General features: G+C 41.4%; 2 protein-coding genes across 2 annotated transcripts; one reads left to right on the plus strand and one right to left on the minus strand.

Moving 5' to 3' along the window:
• Positions 1–360: 360 nt before the first annotated feature.
• Positions 361–11,493, minus strand: LOC138962473 (serine/threonine-protein kinase 40-like). The gene is made up of 8 exons (XM_070334302.1): positions 10,835–11,493; positions 10,009–10,094; positions 7,379–7,513; positions 4,812–5,048; positions 3,284–3,452; positions 2,757–2,901; positions 1,697–1,816; positions 361–1,159 (listed from the first exon to the last, which is right to left on the minus strand). The coding sequence occupies exons 1-8, from the start codon at positions 11,142–11,144 to the stop codon at positions 832–834; spliced, it is 1,530 nt and encodes a 509-aa protein (XP_070190403.1). The 5' UTR covers positions 11,145–11,493; the 3' UTR covers positions 361–831.
• A 106-nt stretch (positions 11,494–11,599) lies between these two features.
• Positions 11,600–22,384, plus strand: LOC138962474 (large ribosomal subunit protein bL19m-like). Its single transcript, XM_070334303.1, has 6 exons — positions 11,600–11,750; positions 14,533–14,731; positions 15,051–15,175; positions 18,587–18,721; positions 20,689–20,876; positions 22,066–22,384. Exons 1-6 carry the CDS (start codon positions 11,627–11,629, stop codon positions 22,327–22,329), a joined length of 1,035 nt encoding a protein of 344 aa, XP_070190404.1. The 5' UTR covers positions 11,600–11,626; the 3' UTR covers positions 22,330–22,384.
• The last annotated feature ends 930 nt before the right edge of the window (positions 22,385–23,314 follow it).

A 23,314-nucleotide genomic window follows, 5' to 3' on the forward strand; every position in this document is an offset into this window, starting at 1 on the left:
TTTTCGTCAAACTTTTTCACTTTTCTTCTTTGTTTCACTTGTTTATTCTCGGAGCCGATTTCGCCAAATACCGTACTTTCGTTTGCCTGGTTGTTTTGATTGATTGACACGATCTGATTATATATTTTTTGACGGCTGCTAATATAGTGACGCGGCCTATACGTGGCTTGTCCCAATTTTTTTGTTAAAAGTCGGGGGTGCGGCTTATAAAACGGTGCGTCTTGTAATCCGTCAAATACGGTACTCATTTCTGATTCTCAATCCGATTAGTGGTCAGAATATGGGTCATAAAACATTTTGCACACTGAAAAGATGCACTGCAGACACTCTCTATAGGGAATTAAGTTTCTGCTTTCTTAATAAACTTGTTAATAATGTATATATTCTTGCAAGAAATAGCATAAATGTGGATGTACGAATACATTTTAGACAATGCTACAGTTAAACACCATTTGCTACACTGAACATTTTCAAAACATCTAATTGCTACACTTGAGGCTTCACAAGGGTTGGAAGGTCCGAGTATTCTAGGCCGTAAGATATAGTACAACCTTTATACTGTTTGAATGGTTTAATCTATTTTCCATTATCTGCATTACATACATATATATATTTCACTTCTTAAAACTGCACTACTCTCTCAGAAAGCTAGAATAAAATGCACCTAGACTTTAAAAAACACATTCATAAATGACACTTGCATACGACTGGAAATTTACCTTGCTGCTCATGATCATGGTTACATCATTCACTTTCTGTTTTCAAACCCAACCCCCGCCCCACCCCCCCTCATCATCACCATTCTCCCTATTTCCGTCCCCACTAATCCAATCACTGAGGAGTTGTGCGTTCAGCCAAGTGCCTGTACCAATGCATCTCAGTGGCTGAGAGTCTCTGAGCATCTGTGTTTAGCCTGGTCACAGTTGTCGGTGTTAGCTCTCGCTTTCGTTTGGTGATGGTGCGAACTTTGGGAGCCTCTGACAACATGTCTGACTGAAGGTGCAAGAGCTTGGTCTCCAAGTCACTCATTCCAGGTGCGGCTGCGTTATCACTAGCGCTGCTGCTTGTACTGTCACTGCTATTGCTGCGTTTGTAGTCATTGTCTTCATCGTCAATGTCAGGCACAACCTGCAGAGGTCCCGAATAAGCCATGGCTCTCCTGAAATGAGAAATGAGATCATGTTCAAAGACCTTCAAAGCTCAAAGACTGATTCATAGCAGTAGTGTACCTCTTTAAAAACAAAACTAACTAAAGCGATAAAACACTGTGTGACACAGAGATGATCAGAGTCTGGTAGAAAGATCTTTTCCCTAGAGAGAAACCAATTTTCATTAGTTATTAGTATGTATTCAGCTTTCATACAGAACAATGTATATTACAAGAATGCAGTAACTTAATATATACATACTTCACAGGAAGCAGATTTACTGGAATGTATGAAAGCGTGGAGCTCTCCTTAAACCTTACAGGTTCTTGAAGCAGATGACTAAACATGTCAGTAATTGCATTAAACATATGGTGACACCAAACAGACACATCAGCTCCCCCGTAATCGGCGTATGCTGCGGGGTAAAAACGGCCATACACGTACAAATCCACTCGTGCTAAAAACGTGAGTGAACGTGGGAGTTTCAGCCCATGAACGAAGAAGAAGAAGAAGAAGACACATCAGCACAGAAAGGCTCACACACTTACCACTGTGCAATAATGGTCCCCAGAGCATCCAGAACTTGTGAGGCAGTCATGCGCACCTGAGAGTCCAGCTGCAACAGTCGGCGTATCACCATTTTGGTTGCATCAGACACTCGCCCATCGCTGCACACAGAAATAGACAGATCAGATTAGGCACAGCTCATTTTGTTGGTAGTCCTAGCTGATCAGCTCCCTTGAAACCCGTAATCAAAGTGAGGAGGAACTAACAAAGAACGTGATACCAATTTTTTCAAACCACTTCATCAGTACATGTATTACTCCATTTCCTCTTTTTTTCATCAAGTACTGAATCTGTTGTTTTGACTGAAATGGAAGAAATGCTTGTCCAGCATGGTTAAAGGCCTACTATCTAAGGCACCATTTTCAGAAGTTTTCTGGCGAATTAGTTGAAAAGTTCAAAGGACATTCGCTAGATACCCCTATAATGATTTGCTCCAAAATGCTTCGTAACTTTGCTAATTAATTAAATGAATTTAAATCGGCAAACGATTTGCTACGTCAACTCTCCTGTATCAGGAGTCACGAGTCTGTACGCCATATCTTATTTGGTTGTGATGGGTACACATTCGTTGAAGCAGATAAAACCACTTGGAAACAGGAAGTCAACCCTGTAATCTAGCTCACAAAGCTTTACGGGGCTAAAATGCATAACACATCGTAAACAAACAAACTGTCAATTGGAGAATATACACGGTCTAAAAAAACCACCCAACAAGGCATGTTGATTTCAAAAATAGAACGCTCAAACACTAATACTTAGGCCTTCCTTGTGTGTGTTATCTATTCAATCCTCAAACCAAACTCTGTAGCTCATTTGGGCGATTTTAGATCTGTACCTCGAGCAACTGCCGGTGGAATACATCTTCTCAGGGGCAAAAAAAATCAAAAGCAGCTGGACATGCTTAGGTGTGTGAAATATTTGATGATCAATCGCATTCTTTGGTGTTCATTGGTGCTTTATATCTTAGTTTGTCCTTTCAAATGCAACAATCATTGCAATGCAAGTCAAAGAAACATGTAGTGGAGACGGACAAACACTTACTGCGGAATGGAGTATTCTGCCCCTTTGATTTTTCTGAAGAGCTCTTGAGGACTGCTATCGTAGAATGGAAACTGCCCATACACCATGGTGAACAAGACCACGCCAAGGGCCCACATGTCACTGGGTTTACCTCTGTACGGCTTACCTGTCAGCAAATATTACAACATGTCAATAAAAAGATAACAACAAATCAAGCAGGCAGAGTAATTATGTCCTAAAATAGTAGACTTTGTTATATTTACATTTTTATTTATTTATCCTAGCTTACCAGCTTAAATCAAAACGATGACAAAGACAATAAAAGCAACAGTCACAGCAACAACCACGATAAATACAGCACCCAGATAAGACACAGGACTACATAAACTAACAATGATTTAAGAACCTAGATAAAACACAGGAAGACATTAACTGAGGCTAGGTTTTTTTTTCCGTTTCCTCTTAGGTACTACTAATACACCGCAAATAATACACTAACTAATGTTACATTTCTGATTGAAAGAGGAAAGGGAAAGAATGATTCCTACCACTAAGAACATCTGGGCTGATGTAAGCAGGGCTGCCTCTCTGGTCCCGAAGCAGGTCAGACTCAGACACCAGGTGTTTTCCCAAACAGAAGTTGGTCACTGTCACTCGCCGGGTCTCCTTGTTCAGGACCATGTTGCCAAGTTTCAAGTCTCGGTGTACAATGTTTTTCTGCGATGTACAGTACAAATATAAATCAGGTGCAATAAGGCTGAGACAAACAACCCCCCCCCCCCCCCAAAAAAAAAAACCCACCCAACTCTGTGAGGTTTGGAACTTATCAACAAACTGTTTTTTAAGCTTTTAAATAAATCACTGTACAGTGGTACTCCCCATGTAAGACCTCCCAAAATCTGACAAATTTAGGTCTTAAAAGGGGGGGGGGTCTTACATGGGGGGTGAGGTCAGGTCAGAAAAAGACAGTGAGAGAGAAAAAGTCAGTGACAGAGAGAAGCGGTAAAAATACTAAAATCGTCATGTCCAAGAATCACTGACTCCATCACGGCTTTTTCTTGGATGAGTCTTCCTGTGATGGGTATGTTGCGTCGATGTGCATCACAAAACCAACTCCAAACGCGTTCGTTGAGGTCACCATAAATACATTTCCTTGCCTTGGAGTATTTGCGGTCACAATTTTCGCCGGTCTCCCATCGATTGACCACGTTTTCTTGGTCGCTGACGATCGATTGAATCTGAGTTTTTCCTACCTCAAACGACCGCCCGATCGAAATTGCCGTTTCACCACTTCCATCCTCTGTTCCAGAGTCAAAATGTTCCTCTTCTTTCCACGCGATTGAGCGTTTGAGTTGAAGGAGAGTTCGAAGCCATGGTCGAAGAAGAAGATCGTTGATGCTCGCGCGCGTGTTTGTTGATTTTTCGAAAGGAAGTGGACAAAGAAAAGGGCATGTTGGGATCGTAAAATTGTGAACGCCGGACATGCGCAATCGAGACCTAAACGCGTCGTCTGTTATATTTCCGGATGAGTGATTTTTGCGATCTTTTTTCAGAGATTCAAGCAAAACGTTACGATTTTTTGTTAGGTTTTGATTTGAAAATGTCGTTACAAGGTCGCAAATTGTAACAACTAGTTGGTCGCAAATCGGGTTCTGGGGGGAGTCGGCCATGGGGGGTGATTTATATAGCAAAACTAATCCGTCAGCAAGAATGAGGTCTGAGAAGGGAGAGGGTCTCTGTTGGGGGGGTCGTTCGTCGGGAGTACCACTGTAGTATGACTATGAGTATACAACTAAATGCACAGTATCAAGCAGTCTGTAATCAAGTAATGACAAAGGGGGAAAGTAAAACTGCATGGAAACAAATGTGTCTGGTGGTTTTTTTTTTTGTGGTTCATAATCAAACGATGAAACCGATGTTTGACACATGACAAATGAGCAAAACCGGCACACTTGTGCAAATGTGCAAAAGCCAAAATGATGTCGTCATTATCAAACTTGTAAGTCAGAGCAAAGAACATGACTGTACACTTTGTGCTGATCTTCACGTGAGTCGGGAAAAGTGAAAGGCACCAACCTTGTGCAAGTTGTCGACAATGCGAACAATGTCATAGAAAATGACCACAGCCTCCTTCTCTGTCAGCTTCTTCTCCTTGATGACGTAGTGTTGCAGGTTGACATAGTCCGACGTGGCTGCGCTGAAGTCGTGGGGCAGCAGACAGTCCAGCACCAAACACAGACGTCTGACCACACGGCCAGTGATGTCCACCTTGGATGGGTGCTCTGGCACTTCTTGTTCCTCCAAGGCCTCATCCTGAACACGAGTGTAATAGTGGAGGAGTTATATTTGTTTGTGGGAAATAACTGTGACTAAGAAGATTCATGCTTGCAAATTTGAGGTTGTTTGTATTTGCTCGCCTGTTGTGTTCGAATCAAAGTGTCAGTGTTAAAAAAACTTTGAGAGAAATAGAGAGAGAGAGAGGGGGAAAGTTAAAGAGGCACTGTATAGGACTGTTTGACTACAACAACTACTGGACCCTTAAATAATATTGATTACTACAAGATTCAAGTTTACAACAGAATATATATCAAGATACTGTTAACGAATTAGGGAGGAGGAGTAGAGCTAGTACTGGACAATTTTCATGAAACCAGGTTAGAATATGGTTGCTCTTTTCTAGATCATTCTTTTAGTATGCATGTTGTATGTATGTATGTGGCGATGTGAACTGTGATGTAATGTATAATGTGTTGTAACAAACAAAACAAAAAAAATAATAATAAAAAAAAAATAAAAAAAAACTTTGAGAAGGGAAGCAATCACGGAAATAACAGATAAACATGTAGAAACAAAATTATCTCAGGCCAGAACCAGGAATCTTAGCAGCTGCAGTTTGTTGGTAAGAGAAAACATACTGTTTATAGTCCACGTTAACACACTGATATCTGTGCATCATCAATGGCACATCAAGCAGCACAGTCCATCCAAAGAATACTGTAAATCTTAGCATTAGGAGCTGACAACCCTGTGAAATACATCTTGATATTTCTAGTCTGTCAATAGTTGTCACCCATATATTGTAACAAGGATTTGTTTTACACTCCCACATTTGAAACCGAACCCCCCCCCCCCCCCCCCCCCCCCCCTAAGTTTTTAAGCCGCCATTAGTATAATGGGGCTTACTGGATTTGCTCTGTCTGTTTGAGGCGGGCGGTTGGTCGCTGTTTGTCGGGTAAGACTTGTATCTCTGGGTCAATTAAGCTCAAATTTCGTGAAATTGTTAGGAATAGGGTTAGACAGGGTGTAGCAAAAAATTACATTCCTGACGGTAGTCAAACGGAAGATATTGGCTTTTAACACTTTTACAAACCGAGCCAGGGGACGAAACCCACTGACAGACCCACAGGTTTGCGGGAATTCACGCACCCAGAACCGAGTTACTTCCCTTCGAGTCAGCATGCGTTGGATTGGAACTCCGAACAAAAACACCCTTGGTAATATGGGGTGGGACATGGATTTTTGATCGAGACTTCATGTAAATCTCAAACACCATAGATCCTTCATAACGACCGATTCTTGAAGAATTATTCCGTAAATAAACAAATAAATAGTGACGTCATTTGAACTACACAGTCTATATGTGGTGGGTTGTGGACGACCCACTTTTGAATTAAAGAAGGCATTTTACTTTGTTTATTTCTATTTGGATGGCGTGGGTTGTGTAGAGGAATACTTTTTATGTTGAATATTTCTTTAGAAAGTATGGGCCGTTCATGAGTAATATCATTTTGTTTTGTTTTTTTGTTTTTTGTTTAACGCCCAGCCGACCACGAAGGGCCATATCAGGGCGGTGCTGCTTTGACATATAACGTGCGCCACACACAAGACAGAAGTCGCAGCACCGGCTTCATGTCTCACCCAGTCACATTATTCTGACACCGGACCAACCAGTCCTAGCACTAACCCCATAATGCCAACCGTGCCGGTAGTAATATCATTGGTACTGTGAAGGTTAAGTGACGCAAAAGTGTGCACGTCATTCACTTTGGAAAGAGGCGGTAATGAGTTACTTCCCTTCGGGTCTCGTTCTATCACTGACAGCATGCGAACATGCGTTGGATTATTAAGCCGCCTTGTAAAGGGTGCTTACTGGATTTGCTCTGCCTGTTTGTCCGGGTTTCAGGTGTTTGTTTGTCTACCATGTCACCACGTGTAAAAAAATTATTTATTAATTTATTCATTTAATTTTTTTTAAAATAATTCTTTCTAAAATTTATTTCTTTACTTTATTTATTCATTTAAAAAAAAAAGATCTCCCTCCCTCTGTCTGTCTGTCTCCGTGTCCCACCCCCATATTACCAAGGGCCGGTTCTTGACCCCGTTAAGGTCAACACTTGTTACTTCTAATTTTGTACTGGAGTAATCAATGCTATTTCCTCTTTTCTTTCGTAACGGAAGATAAAGATGATGTGTGCAATAACGCACAAGAATAAAAACATACAGGTCTCCACCTCCAAGGATCAGGTTCATCTTTTTTTTTAAGTTTTAAACACACTGTATGTGGTACTCATTTCTTGCATTAACTGTACAGATGAGTCCTGGCGATGCAGATGTAATGTATGTAAAAGCAAAATGAGACTGACCTTAAAAAGACCATGGTGGTGCACAACGCCATCCTGGTCTCGTAACAAAGACAGCAGGGAAAACTCTGTGTGCATCAACATCTTGCCCTGTCTGTCATCCTGCGTTTCTTTCTCTGGATCCTCCAGGGTCAAAATCTGAAAGTACAATCTCCCTCTAAAAGCTTCATAAATAGTGGGCCTCTGAAAAATTATGTACAACAATCAGTTTCTTACCCAACACATAAATAACTTGGAGAAAATATTCTAATTTAACCCACCTGCAGTGTCAAGACAGGTAGTCCTTTAAGTTGATTTTAATTTTTATCAAACTACTCTGTAAGGCCAAAAAAAAAAAATGCTTTGGTTACGGTTTCCCGACCGACCCTAACTTTTTGGGCCGACCCTAAACTTTTTTTTTGGTCCTAAAGCTAAAAATAAAATGAACCAAACACATACATACACAAAAAAAAAACCACACACACACACAAAAACCCACCGAAAACGACAACACCACGGCACAGAGAAAACATCGATCGCCGGCGAGCAGACAACAAGCCCGACAAGGGACACCACTCCGCTTTTTACAACTCCCATATCCAAGGGAAGTCAGTCTCGTGCGTTCGTTCGTTCGTTGCGCGAACGTAAAAAGATGTCGTCTGCATTTGCAATCGTATTCGGAAAGTGCGTTCATATCGAACAAACACGACTGATAAGTCGGTACTCGAAGAGTGCAACCTTGGTGGACATTTTTCATGATTTTCATCCAACTTTGGACGGCAAACTGTTCGGGATAAAATGTGTTGGGTCGACGAAAATAAGTGCCGAGCCTGAAGACTCTTTCGAACTGGACTTTGGCATGACTCTCGAAAACTATTTTTATCATTTTAAGAGGGACCAACCAACCAAAAAAAAAAAAAAAAAAAAAAAAGTTTAATAGACCTACCTACCCTATTTTTTTTGGCCATGAAACCGTAACCAAAGCATTTTTTTTTTTGCCTAAACACTAAGCAGCTCTTTCTGAATTAGCACTAACAGCATGCAACCTGGCCGAGTGAATGTTTATAGAAACAAAAATGTATTTCTTTTGGATTCCAAAAATATCAATAATGTGCAGGCATCACAGTGTACACAGGAACTGCAGCACTCAGCAACTGGGATACTTCCACTAACCAAAACACCACCCTTCCCCATGTAAATGAGCATGAAGTTAGACATAGCAGAAAAGAATGCAGCTTGACAAGTAAATTAATTACCCTACACGCAGGTAGGAAGAGAGTGAGGGCAGTTTGGCATTCGAAGAATGTGGATTATGCTTACTAATTTATATATATATATATATACGACTTGTGTCTGTGTGTGTGTGTGTGTGTTTGATCGCCATGCACGGCCAAAGTTCTCGATGGATCTGCTTCAAATTTGGTGTCCATATTCAGATACACCCGAAACAAAATCTGGTCGATGAGATATTTCAATACGTGCTCTCAGCGCGCAGCGCTGAAAGGATTTTGGTTCCACCTGAGCTACCCGGGCCCCAATACCGACACACCAAAGCCAAAGTTCTCGGTGGATCTTTTTCAAATTTGGACACCGTATTCAGCTACACCCCGGACACAATATCATCGATGAGATATTTTAACACGTGCTCTCAGCGCGCAGCGCTGAACCGATTTTGGTTTTTGTGTTCATTTCACCATTAAAAGTAACTCTTCCTTATCTTCTCCAGTGTTTTGCGTTTATCTCCCTTCCTTCGTGTGGCTTCAATCCATATTTCCGTTTCTAAGTTACTATTTTTAGAATGTCACTGCGCTGTCCAGAACGCTTCCCTTGCACCCGTAAGTTGTTCTTACTGTCAAAGTGAAAAGGTCGAATCAATTTATAGCCACGCGAAAAATACACTCTCACCTATCTCTATATATTTATAGATATAGATATACATATATATATATATACGGCTTCTCTGTGTGTGTGTGTGTTTGTGTGTGTGTGTGGGCAAAAACCTGTGTATTGTAGAGTTCTGTTTGTGATGTGGTCTAGCGGCTTTTATCTGTCTGTATGTTCTGGCATTTGAAAAGCCACAACAGATAATATGGGGCTAAGAAATAAGCTCTAAAATTCTCAATCCCGTTTGACAGGACTTCGCCTGCAAAGGTGATTGTGATGAACCGCCACGCTGTCTGTCTCTGTCTCCTCTAGCCGCGATTATCTCCCTTCCTCCGTGTGGCAATGCCGGGTCCCAGGCTGCGGTATTCGGCTCTACTTCTTCCCGGTGAAGCCGGTACCCGGCGAAGCGGGTAATCATCTAGTATATATATATATATAGGCTCCCCAAACACTGATTCCTTGCGTTCTGTTTTCAGAAAATGTTCTGCTAGATCTGTGCTGATGCAAATGTACTAACTTAACCTACTGATATAACCATAATGTTTTTGTGAAAGATTCAGAAAACTTCAACAAGTTGGCATTACAGAGAAATGAATTCTCTAAAGATCACGTGTCAGCAAGGAACGTGCCTTCTGAAAGTGAAAGCAAAAAAATAAACCTTCTGGTCTTCAGACCCTAAATTAAAGTTCAAAGTTTGAGGGTTCTGGGAAAATGTTTTGGTGGAGCGTCTGTGGGAAGCCCTTAATCTGTTCCGAGAGTCTTACTCTTACCTTCAAAGTGTAGAATTCATCTGTGTGTTCTTTTCTGGCCAACACTTGGACAATACTGCGCACTGGAGAGGAGCCAATCCTGGGACCTGAGAACACAGTTTTCATAACTCAATGAGTAAAATGTGCACAACATCTGGTCATCTGATACTCAGAAATGTTAACCCTTACACTGGTGCAATTCTGTAACACATGTTATATAGCCACTGGTGAATTAACAGAGAGAAAAATAAAGAAAAACGGTCATATAGGTTTTTGCATCCATGGGAGGTTATCGGAACCGACCAAACAGACTGAGCCAGTAGTGCGACATATGTCGTGACAACCAGCCTAAGGGTTATATAAAACATCAGAAGTTGTGAAAGAAACAATTGAAAGTCAGCAGAGTCTTTCTACTGAGATTTGTTAAAATCTCTTAGCAGAGCAAAAGAGAGAGAAAAAAGTGTCCCTTCACAGACAGCCCTATTGGGGAAATCAGACCCTCCTCGGACTGGACCAAGATTTTAAAGAGAAGCTAACACAGGGGAGAGCGTATCAACAGAGAAATCTAGTCCAGAGGAGGATCATTGTTTTACTACCGTGACCGACGGGCGACCAGACATGTTTTTCGACACTATTGTGTCCCATCAGTAGTCTGATGGTAGATATGGTGAGAGTTGTCAACTGAGTGGTAGCTTATGTTGGCATTGGAGACCACACTGTACTTAATCAATAAATAATGTAACACTCAAAAAGCATTTATACACATATACTCTCATACATATGCACTCACACAGGCACGCACACGCCATACACTCACTCTAAGTCTAACAGAAAAAATGGAAATTACCCAAAAGATAGGGTCCAGCTCTCTTCAATCCTCGCTTGGCCACATGAGGCCTGATTTGTTGGACCACTTTTTGATGATGATCAGAGGTATTTGTCCTATCATGGTGACTTGTACTGGCAGTGACACCTTGACTGTCCAAGTGATCATTGCCTGAGACTGAAGGTGCTATTACAGCACTGGTACTCCCACTGGTACTGGTAGTTGATTTTGAGGCGGAATCAGGAGTCACTCTCCGCAGCCTAGGGAATTTTGACGGCCTACTGGTGCTGGTGGAAGCTTCTCCGCCTTGTTCATTTGATGATCTCTTCATCTCTTGATCTCACACTATATGTTTCTCACGGGTTTCCTTTATCGTGTTTCATTTAAATTGCATCACCAACTGTAACTTAGTGTGAGCAAGACACAGGTATGTCCAGCATGCTGCCCAACCCACAAATTCAAAAGTGAATAAATTCTCCATTCCTGTCATTTCACACGACCTTAAAATACACGAGATAATGCCGGGAATCAGCAACCAACACTTCTAAAAAGACCAGCAGATCAGCACACACTGATTCATTCAACACAAACACTTCCAGTTCTACTCTTTCTTCTCAAGTCAAGACCCTACGCATAACACCCATTTGGAACAATTCTCATCCAGAAATAATTGTATTCGTGTAATGAAATAAAAGTTTACAAAGTAAGAAGACATAAGAAAGCTGTCTACACACACACACACACACACACAGAGTTAAACCATGTTTACTAGTGTTTCTCCCAAATATAAACGTGCAATATTTCTTAAATTGAATGGAGAAGAAAAAATATTATTCTTGCCATTTGAGAACTCATGACCGGAAGTGGATTACTGTCATGGCTCTCCTTGCCCATGTTGCCAGAGGTTGCTCAAGAATACCAAAATTGCAGCTAGAAGGTTTGGAGTAATATTTTTTATTCGGACGTGTTGTGCTAAGAATGATATTCTTCACTTGCATAGGAGTTGTTCTTCAGTAGTCTACTGGTGACAGAAAGGGGGAAAAGTGGTCAAAATTCAAATCTCTAGTTTTGTTTTTGAAATATTGCTTTTCATAAATCAGAAATACTGTAGTATCTGTTGTACATAAGAAAAAATCACTGGTTCACATGGTTCCTGCATAATCTAACTTTTAAAGATGGTTCTTGTGTGTCTGTGTGTATGTTTGTATGATGACGATAGGACCCGAAACGGCTGCACGGACTGAGACAGGAATTGCAGAGAATGTTCTTTGCCACTCGAGTCGTGTCACAGGGTACTTTAGGAATAGAAAATTTGAAAGGATTCTTCAAAAAACGGCGGAAAACATTATATACCCTGTGAGCTATCGAGGATCCTCCCCGTCTGGGCTGTCGAAACATGGTAAGACGTTTTCAAATGCGGTTAACGGGGAGATACACTCGAAGCACATTTAGCGAAGTTATGTTGCCAAATCATCAAAGATCAACATTTCACTACACGGATCGATGCACACAGTCGAAATAGATGTGACTTTCACACCACCGAAGACTACTTACTAGCAGACTAGCAGATGACAAGATCTAAATATTTAGATCAGTGAGAGCAATCCGTTGAAGAACAGTTACTCCGCTTATTCGTCTTCAGTTAAGCTTATTTCCTCTGCCATAAGTTTCCTTGCAGATCTGCAGTCGCGTAGTGAAATGAACTAGTGTCATCGGAAGATTCTTCTCAGTCAATGATCAAAGCACAGTAAGTTCTATGCTGACAAAAGTCACTTTCGGACAACACGACGATTGACTTAATTTATGAGCCCAAAGGTAACAATATCGACAAGAATGTACGCATTTGACATTAAATGAAACATTCATAGACAGTTTCCAACTCACCAGATCTGCCAAAGAGCCGTCATTCGTGAAAAAAACGATGATTTTAATCAGACAGGTATCGGAAACAAGTCTTGGTCACCTGCGTTATTCCTTCCGAGGCGACGTGACGGCGCCACATTTGTTTGTTTATGGCTGTTTATCGCGAAACAACACAGTTGAAATTTGTGTGTAAAATACCACAAATGTGTGGTGAATCAGTTCGTCAACTGTGTTTCGATGGTAATTCAGTCAGATTGGAGTTACTTTGAATCGAAGGCGAGGGTAACCTGCGTTATTTGTGTGACGGCGTGAACAAATTTGATTGCAATATTTTATACAGAAAGTAAATTTCAATGATTCTGGCTCAGACTTGTAGATCTGTTATGCAGTGTTTTGGTAGTGTATCTGCTTTTCTGCTATGAAGCTCATTTGGAGTGATACGCTGATCGAAGTGGGGTACCCTATGTGGGACATCAGCCGTATGCAGATTACACCTCAGAACACTCTCGCATTTCACAAAGACAACAATAATTTGCAACATTTCAAGAACTGCATCAGTTTTATTAGATACTATTTCAACAAAAACAGCACAAACACGACTATTATCAACAACACAGAACGGGAGGTAAGTCTTCAAAGACGCACCAAGTGTGCGTTCCCATTTTTGGACGCCATTTTTGCTAGCATTTTCACAGTAAATCTTAATATTTCCATATCTATCGAATGATTTTGATATTTTCTTTGATTGTGCCGATTCTCCTATCTCTCTGGCATGTACTGGGTGCTTTGTGACCAGTTTCTCACCTAGACTGTATTGAAAAAATGTGTCCGTGTGAGCTGACCCCCACTTGTGACCAGTAGCAAAGAACAACTCATAGATTAGTACATTTTTGCATGTGTGATGCTAACGATGAGAAAACGAGCATTGCATCGTGCTAAAAGTAAAACAACCAGATTCGTAGCAGACGAAACTTTGTTTTGCACGAACAAGAATGTTGCGGTATTGCCATGTATGATGTATGACATACTATGTTGCCTCTTTCCCCTCGTAACCCATTTCCTCCATCACTAGTACAAATACCGGTACTTTAACTCATTGAAATATATATGCATACCAAACTTAAAGATAATTTTATGTCTGACGCATGCATGCATGAGTGAAACATTACATTAAGTGGGCAAGGCAGGAGGTTCAAAGGGGGCAAACCTTGACGCGCCTTGTCAGATTAAACACAAGTCCGCAAGCCCAAGGTACTATGATTTGATATAAGATATGTGTATCAGCTAGAAGACCTCTCAGTCTCTGCTAGAAGACCTCTCAGTCTCTGCTAAGATGTGTTCAAGCAAAGGGATACTTGTTAATGTTACATTGTTATGCATGTGTAGGATTATTATTATTATTATTATTTATTATTATAGTGAGTATTTCTACGCACATACCCTCCCAGAGGGAGGCTCATGGCGTTTACAATATGCCGTGTGAGATGGAATTTTTTACACAATATATCACGCATTCACATCGGCCAGTAAATCTCAAGCGTGTTAGGCGAGTATATACTTTCACGGCCTATTATTCCAAGTCACACAGGTATTTGGTGGACATTTATTTTGCCAGGAAAGACCCTCTTGTCAATCGTGGGATCTTTAACGTGCACATCCCAATGTAGTGTACACGGGACCTCGGTTTTTCGTCTCATCCGAAAGACTAGCACTTGAACCCACCACCTAGGTTAGGAAAGGGGGGAGAAAATAGCGGCCTGACCCAGGGTCGAACACGCAACCTCTCGATTCCGAGCGCAAGTGCGTTACCACTCGGCCACCCAGACCGATCAGCAAAGATCTCTTGTTTGTTGCAGCTGCACTAAGTGTACGGTTCCAAAGTACACTTTCACATAATGACACCAAAGCAAGACGAGCACGGGAGCTGAGACCTCGCAGAAACTACTTGCTAAATGATGAAGTTGAACAACACAGAAAGTCATTGCTTCAGCAAAGCCCTGAAGTGGAGGAAATTCCAGTTCAGCAAGCAGAAGCTAATGTTCCAAGAGATTTCAGGTATGACAGTGAGATGGACAGTGTTATCTGCTGTTTTTCTTTCTGTCTCTCTGTCTGTGTTTTTGTTTTGCTTCAGACACACATTTATGGAATTTGCTGCTTAAAGTTAAACCTGGGATTTTCTCATTGCATACATTACTTGTTTTCTGGCATAATGTCAAGTGCTTACATTCATCTTTGGTGTTTTCAAACTGTGGTAAAAATATCATTTAAATGTCTTGACAAAGAAAAAAATAATGTTAGGAGAGAAGAACATTATTAATGCAATTTGAAATGGCAATAGTAATTCAAGACAACAACAATTTATTTTGTACATCAGACACGTGATGCCAGAGTTTTTACCTGACCCCAATCCGTTGTACCGGGATCGTGTCACTGAGAAGCTGGAGCGCATGGATATGTACAGACGTCGAACTTGCATTGACATCCCAGAATTTTATGTTGGTACGTATAGATAACTTATAAAGCTCGTTTCTGTGTGTCTGTCTGTCTGTGTGTCTTTGGTATGATGACTAAAGGCTCCGAAACAGCTGCACCGACTGAGATGGGAATTTCAGGGTATGTTCTTTGCCACTTGACTTGTGTCAAAGGGTACTTTTGGAAAACCAAACCTGAAAGGAGTTGTTAAAAACGGCGATTAACAGTAGATATTCTATGAGCCATCAAGGATCCTGCCAGTCTGGGCTGGCCAAACTTGGCTCGCGTCTCCTTACTATGTCATCAATTTATTACGTCACTGTCTTTCTCTGCGTCATGATTTTTGTGGCGTCATTGTCGAGTGCTGGAAGCTTCAGGTGGACAAGTCTCGGTCACTCGAGGCTACCCAAGAATATGTCCTTCTTTTAGCGTTTTCACGTCTGTGTTTGACAGTGTGTGTATTTGTGTGCGTGCACTGCATATCAATGCATATGATTTGTATGTATGAACGAGCATGGGAGAAAGAGTATTTGCATGGTTCTTCATCTGTGTCTGCTGCTTCTTTTTCTATTTATGTCTGTCTCTCCCTTTGTCTGGAGTGCTAAAGCGCGGGCGTGTGTGCGCGCAAATATTTGTGTTCATGTTTACGTGTGTGCAGGTGAGTGTGTGTCAGTGGAGGGGGGGAGGGGGGATTCTTACGCGCGTGCGAGTGTGTGCTTGCGTGCTTGCAGGCGTGCATGTGTTTGTCAGTATATCTGTGTGTGTTTGTATGTGCGAGGGATTTTCTTTGCGAGTGATTGTCTGTGTGCATGGGTGAAAGTAGCCCGTCAATTGACTGAAATCCGTCAATCTGAAAATAAGTCTGACGGAAATTCCGTCAATCCGCAATTTTTTTAAAATTTTTTTTAAGCGAAACGCGTTTTCGAACTGCTATGCGGTAAACCCCGTAGGTGAGGTTTCTTCGCTTTCGGATTCGCTCTGCATCACGATAAAAAAAAAAGTTCTCGCGTTTTGGCAGGCATTACGAAGTGGTGACATGATTTCTGCGACAAAGATGCCGGTTTTGACGGAAAACGCATGGACAGATCTTATTGATGCTGGTCTAGCCAACAAATGGCGATGGGACTGGTTGGAGTTCATGAAACTAAAACTGTGTGTGATAAGTTTGGTGCTTGAAACTCAAGTGCTTTTCCTTGAGAACTTTGCACTATAAGAGATGCTACTGCTTAGTTGCTACTTTGTGCAGTGCTACATCATGCTGTTTGCATGTGTGACATTCTGTTTCATCATTTATTTCAATGCCTGTCTGGCAATGTTTGCTTCTTATAATTAAATATTTCGAACTTTTATTTCAGTTGTTCAGTTGTTCAGTTTCTATTTCATTTAGTAATTGGCTGTTGTCAATGTTAATTGTTATCAATTGTGTCGTTGTGTTGGAAGATGCAAGTGTGAAAAGATACAAAAGAAAAATGATTACTTCTGTGAATTGTTTTGATTTTGTTTACCCTTTTTACCATATCATTAGAATCTGAAGGTATTTTTTTGACCTGCATGATAGTGACAAAAAGTGTATTTTTTTGCCAGGAAAGGCCACAAAATCACATTGTATAATGCAAAAATTTGTTTTCGGCCGGGGAGCGTTGCCCCCCTGGACTCCCTAACGGGGCCCTGCCCCGTACCCCGCCAGGGCCTGTGCGGCCCCTGGACCCCTGCCTCAAAAAATTTTCAGTCAATTTGATTTTCATAGGTTTCACCCATGTGTGTGTGTGTGTGTATGTGTGTGTAAGTGTAAGTAATAAAACACATGTTATAGGCATATATTTTTATGATGTGGGAAAGAAATAATCATTCATCAAGGACCTTTCCAGGAAATAACTGAAGGTTCACGAAAAAAATGGGTACAGCTAGTATATATTTATATATACAGTGAAGTCCGGATGTAGTGATAGCCCTCGGGACCAAATTTTTTTATCACTACATCCGGACTATCATTACACCAGGACGTCCGGTTATAGTGATATTTTTGTAGGTTTTATCACTACATCCAGACGTCCGGTTATAGTGATATTTTTTGTAGGTTTTATCACTACATCCGGACGTCCGGTTATAGTTCTATTTTGGTAGGTTTTATTACTACATCCGGTCAATCGGTTGTAGTTGTAGTGATATCTTCAAAGCTTTTATTGCTACATGCGGCGGCACATTTTGTAAACTAGCCTCAAGGCAGTAACAAGGTGATTTTGGAACCACTATTGATTTCGTTTTGTGACGTTTCTTCTGTCGTCTTTGTCAGGCTTGCAAATGTCCTGTGTTAACCTACCTACCCCCGTCCTGGCAGTTCAACAGCCGGTGTGTGTGTGTGCATGCGTGCGTGTGTGTGTGTGAGAGAGAGAGAGAGAGAGAGAGAGAGAGAGAGAGAGAGAGAGAGAGAGAGAGAGAGAGACAGAGACAGAGAGAGAGAGACAGAGACAGAGAGAGAGAGAGAGAGAGAGAGAGGGGCCACTTAGAAATAAGGGTTAAATGAAAAATTGTCAGATCAGTTTTCTGCTTCAGGGTAAGCACAGGGCGTGGCTGGCTTTTGCTCGCCATTTTGGTAAAGGGAGATTACTCTCGAACATTATCACTACAGCCGGACTTTAGCTTCCCCGGGACTTAAAAATAGTATCACTACAAGCGGACTATCACTATATCCGGACTGAAAAATATCACTACAACCGGACTAAGCTAACAAAGAACATGAACAACTGGGACCGGGACCCAGAAATTCTATTACTACAGCCGGACTATCACTATATGGGTCTATCACTACAGCCGGACTTCACTGTAATTACAAATTTGTGTTATATTCTTGATGGGTTTGTTTGGCAGCTCAGTTGGTAGAGCACTCTACTTGTGATCCTTTGATCACAGTTTCGAATCCAGGTCAACTTTATGTGAACTGAGAGAGAAAGAGCTTCATGTAGGTACTCAAACTGGTGCATTTTTTACCAGTACCAGTGAAGTTTGACTGATGAGTATACTGACTGTTACACTTACAGAGGATCAAATGAAAAGCCAACTTTGCTTTAACTTCTGTTTTCAACTATGAACAATCTCATTAGCTGCTTCATCAAGTAACCCTTCACTTACTGTGTAATTTAGAAAAGGTGACACATCACAAGTTTTTGAACTACAGCAGATAGGAAAAATAAACTACTGTTAGTGTTTGCTTCAGAGCACACTTTAATTAAATAATGCCACTGGAGTCATTCTGGGGTGTGCTGAAGCAGAAAGAGCATGCCACAAATGCATCCAAGTCAGATGTTTAACAATATCAACGGCAAACATTTCATGATTGAAAACTCTTAAGCCTCCTCTTAGTCTGTTAATGTTTAGAAGTGAGTATAAAATAGTGTTAAACATTGTGGTTCCCACTGCAGTCAGTGTTTGGTGTTGCAGGCAGCATTATGGCAGTGACAATGGCAGACCACCACGCCCCAGGAAAGCAGAGTCGCTTTGTGGGTATCTGCATTCAGAGGTCTGGGACTGGTTTGCGCGCTGACTTCACTCTGAGGAATGTAATCGATGGTCAAGGTAATTGAAATGTCGTCTTCTATCAGAGGCAGCTCATTTCTTGACTTAAGTTTGAGACTTTTCTCAAGACACATTCATTCATCGTATGCTGGTGATAAAACGGTACTGCTGCTTTAGTGATACTGATGCAGAACACCTAGCAATTATTTTTTTCCCGGTGAGTCAGCAAAGACCAACCGACAATTTAAGAACTTTTTCTGGCATGTCGCATAACACTAACAGCAGAGCTAATTCTGTACGTAGTTTACAACATGTGTTATCACAAATCACCGAAAGTTTGAAGGCAATGCTGAAATGTATCGTTTTTTGTTTCATTACCCGCAAAAACTGCCTTTTATGCCTTCTGGGAGGATTGACTCATTCACCGCTCAGCATGCCATAGCATCATAGTTCGACAAGATATGTAAACAAAAATGACTGTTTTGGATTGTTCTTTCTGATGACATGCCGAACATGTTTTGTTTTAGTTGTTCTGATTTGTTGTCGACTTTAACGCGGGAACCTTGAGTTTGCGAATTTGATTTTGGGGCGTATCTGTGTCACTGTATAGACACTACCTCATGTAAACTCACATCCCCCGCGGGTTAGGGGGAAGAATTTACCCGATGCTCCCCAGCATGTCGTAAGAGGCGACTAACGGATTCTGTTTCTCTTTTTACCCTTGTTAAGTGTTTTTTGTATAGAATATTGTCAATTTTTGTAAAGATTTTAGTCAAGCAGTATGTAAGAAATGTTAAGTCCTTTGTACTGGAAACTTGCATTCTCCCAGTAAGGTAATATATTGTACTACGTTGCAAGCCCCTGGAGCAAATTTTTGATTAGTTCTTTTGTGAACAAGAAACAATTGACAAGTGGCTCTATTTCATCTCCCCCCTTTCCCCGTCGCGATATAACCTTCGTGGTTTAAAACAACGTTAAACACCAAATAAAGAAAAAGTGTAAACTCACACTGTTTTTGAGTCACTTGAGAAAAGTGACTCTATGTAATCGGTCAGTGTTAGTCTGTCCGGCCGGCTGGCCGTCCGTAGACACCACCTTAACGTTGGACTTTTCTCGGAAACTATCAAAGCGATCGGGCTCATATTTTGTTTAGTCGTGACCTCCAATGACCTCTACACTTTAACGATGGTTTCGTTGACCTTGGACCTTTTTCAAGGTCACAGGTCAGCGTCAAAGGAAAAATTAGACATTTTATATCTTTTCTCGGAAACTATCAAAGCGATCGGGCTCATATTTTGTTTAGTCGTGACCTCCAATGACCTCTACACTTTAACGATGGTTTCGTTGACCTTTGACCTTTTTCAAGGTCACAGGTCAGCGTCAAAGGAAAAATTAGACATTTTATATCTTTGACAAAGTTCATCGGATGTGATTGAAACTTTGTAGGATTATTCTTTACATCAAAGTATTTACATCTGTAGCCTTTTACGAACGTTATCAGAAAAACAAGGGAGATAACTAGCCTTTTCTGTTCGGCAACACACAACTTAACGTTGGGCTTTTCTCGGAAACTATAAAAGTGACCGGGCTCAAATTTTATGTGAACGTGACTCATTGTGTTGTGAATAGCAATTTCTTCCTGTCCATCTGATGCCTCATATAATATTCAGAACTGCGAAAGTGACTCGATCGAGCGTTTGCTCTTCTTGTCTAAATAAGATAGGGGAATGAATGGCCTTTTCAGTCATACAATTGGTTTTACAATAAACGGCCTCATCACAAATACATCCGCCTAGTTTTTTTATGGCGGGTAGTATAGAGGCCCATCAAGGACAGAGATCGGCGCAAAGAAGGTCTGACCAGTTAGTTGGTATGTCAGTGAGTGACTGGCTCAGTCTCTCTCTCTCTCCCCCTCTCTCTTTATCCTTGTAACTTAAGACACAGCAATACCAAAAGCCACTGTCTTTGAACAACAGGCATCAGTGGTGAGCATGGTGTCAATTGCTTGTTTGTTTTTCTGAATGTAGGTGTGGAGGTCCGGTTTGACATGTACGGCGCGAGTCTGCAGAAGATTGAAGTGCTGAAGCTGGAGCAACGTCTGGACGATGAACTGTTCTATCTGCGTGATGCAGCGCAAGAATACAGCACAATACCTTTTGACTTTGAACCAGTGCCCTTGCCAAAGGGCGCCACTGTGCCTGTCAACTCCACCAAGGTCAGTGAAGGTTGCGAAGATGGTGTATGTGGCATTGGTTCACTGAAACGTGGTTCCCCATTTTTGACTCACATGCGAAGCAAAAGTGAGTCTATGTACTCACCCGAGTCGTCCGTCCGTCCGTCCGGACGTCCGGAAAACTTTAACGTTGGATATTTCTTGGACACTATTCAGTCTATCAGTACCAAATTTGGCAAGATGGTGTATGATGACAAGGCCCCAAAAAACATACATAGCATCTTGACCTTGCTTCAAGGTCAAGGTCGCAGGGGCCATAAATGTTGCCTAAAAAACAGCTATTTTTCACATTTTTCCCATTTTCTCTGAAGTTTTTGAGATTCAATACCTCACCTATATATCATATATAGGGCAAAGTAAGCCCCATCTTTTGATACCAGTTTGGTTTACCTTGCTTCAAGGTCAAGGTCACAGGAGCTCTTCAAAGTTGGATTGTATACATATTTTGAAGTGACCTTGACCCTGAACTATTGAAGATAACTGTTTCAAACTTAAAAATTATGTGGGTCACATGTTATGCTTTCATCATGAGACACATTTGGTCACATATGATCAAGGTCAAGGTCACTTTGACCCTTATGAAATGTGACCAAAATAAGGTAGTGAACCACTAAAAGTGACCATATCTCATGGTGGAAAGAGCCAATAAGCACCATTGTACTTCCTATGTCTTGAATTAACAGCTTTGTGTTGCATGACCTTGGATGACCTTGACCTTGGGTCAAGGTCACATGTATTTTGGTAGGAAAAATGTGTAAAGCATGTGAGTCGTATGGGCTTTGCCCTTCTTGGTTTTTTTTAACTTAACTGGTGTTACAGATTACAGGGATATTTTTAGCAATCCTGTTTAGAATTGTCAATGAATTCTTTATGCATGGTCTTGGCTGACCTGAGACAAAATAATGTCATTAAATCTTGTGATCTGGGAGCTTTTAGAGCTAACAGTGTTGGAACTTTGCACACATCACATGTATGCTATGGGAATATGATTTTCTTCAATGTAATGCTTTTTGCTCCTCATAGCCTTTGTAGTAATGTATTTCATGATATACGTTATTTTAGTGTTTGTCAGAGGCTTATAGTTTCATTCAAACCTACTTACACAGCTTATAGATATGTATCGGTGCTCCACCAGCTTTACATTTGATATTAATTGCCTGTCTTTCTTTAGGTGAAGCTGAACCCCAGACCGTGGCTGGAGCGCTGGGAGCGGCACGAACTGAAAGGCGTTGAAGACCTCAACCTGCCTGAGAAAAAGTACAGACGCGCTCGCCAGGTGGCCAAGCCCTGGGAGAGGTGGGATCTGATGAAGCGTCAACGCGAGTCTATCAATGAGGATGAAGAGGAGTCCATCATGAAAGAGACATATATGGAAACAGAGAGCACACGTCGGGCCAGGGGCAGGCAAAAGGCTAGCTTGAAAAAGACACGATAGGGTTCTGTAGAGGTTGGGCTGATTCTTGAAAATATATAATCCTTATTGGAAAGAAGCTGTGTTTAATGTTTTGTCAGCATGGAGATACAGACCTGTGCACATCTACGGTTTCTCCGTAATTTCTCCGATTTTTATATGCAGAATACGGTGCTACGGATTTTTAATTAAAATTCCGAAATTCCGTTGTTTTACTCAACAACAACAAAAAATTGTACTTTTTTTCTGTTTTAAGATGTTTTGACCAATTAGTTGGCCGTTGCGCTGAAAAGACGTTTTCTGATTTACCGGAAGCGCGCGTGTTCTCAGCATTGAGTCTTTGTTCTTAGACTCATCTTGAACACACGGCCAGTACCGTTACTGGCCTTGATACGGAACGATCCAAGGGGGGCAATCTCAGTCATCTGAAAGAGGGAAATCCAAACACAATCCGCTTTGTTCGATTTTATGGGCTTGGACGATAGAGAAAAATAAGAAAAGCAAAAGCTGGGAGTCCAGTCTGGACGAAACTGCTATCAAGAACGCAGAATTGATTTTTTCTGAGTTTTTTTTTCTAGCCGTAAGCGCCATGTTTATCGGAGAAGGAAACTCTTCCAGAGTGAGGCCCCTTTGTTGGTTTCACTGCGGCCGCATTGTGAACAGCAGTTATGAGAAATTCGAAACGGCTAAAAAAAAACTCAGAAAAAATCAATTCTGCTTTCTTGATAGCAGTTTCGTCCAGAATGGACTCCAGCTTTTGCTTTTCTTATTTTTCTCGATCGTCCAAGCCCATAAAATCGAACAAAGCGGATTGCGTTTGGATTTCCCTCTTTCAGATGACTGAGATTTCCCCCCTTGGATTGTTCCCCGGACCCCCTTAGCAAGCTGTCGGCTCAGCGCGTCGCGCCTTCACACCCATATCTTCACAATATACTTTTGGAACCCCCCCCCATAAAATGAACTGATCCGCCCCTGGTACCCGTGGCACTGAATAGCATGCCACACACAC

The sequence above is a fragment of the Littorina saxatilis genome, linkage group LG3, assembly GCF_037325665.1.
Source record: "Littorina saxatilis isolate snail1 linkage group LG3, US_GU_Lsax_2.0, whole genome shotgun sequence".
Classification (NCBI taxonomy): domain Eukaryota; kingdom Metazoa; phylum Mollusca; class Gastropoda; order Littorinimorpha; family Littorinidae; genus Littorina; species Littorina saxatilis.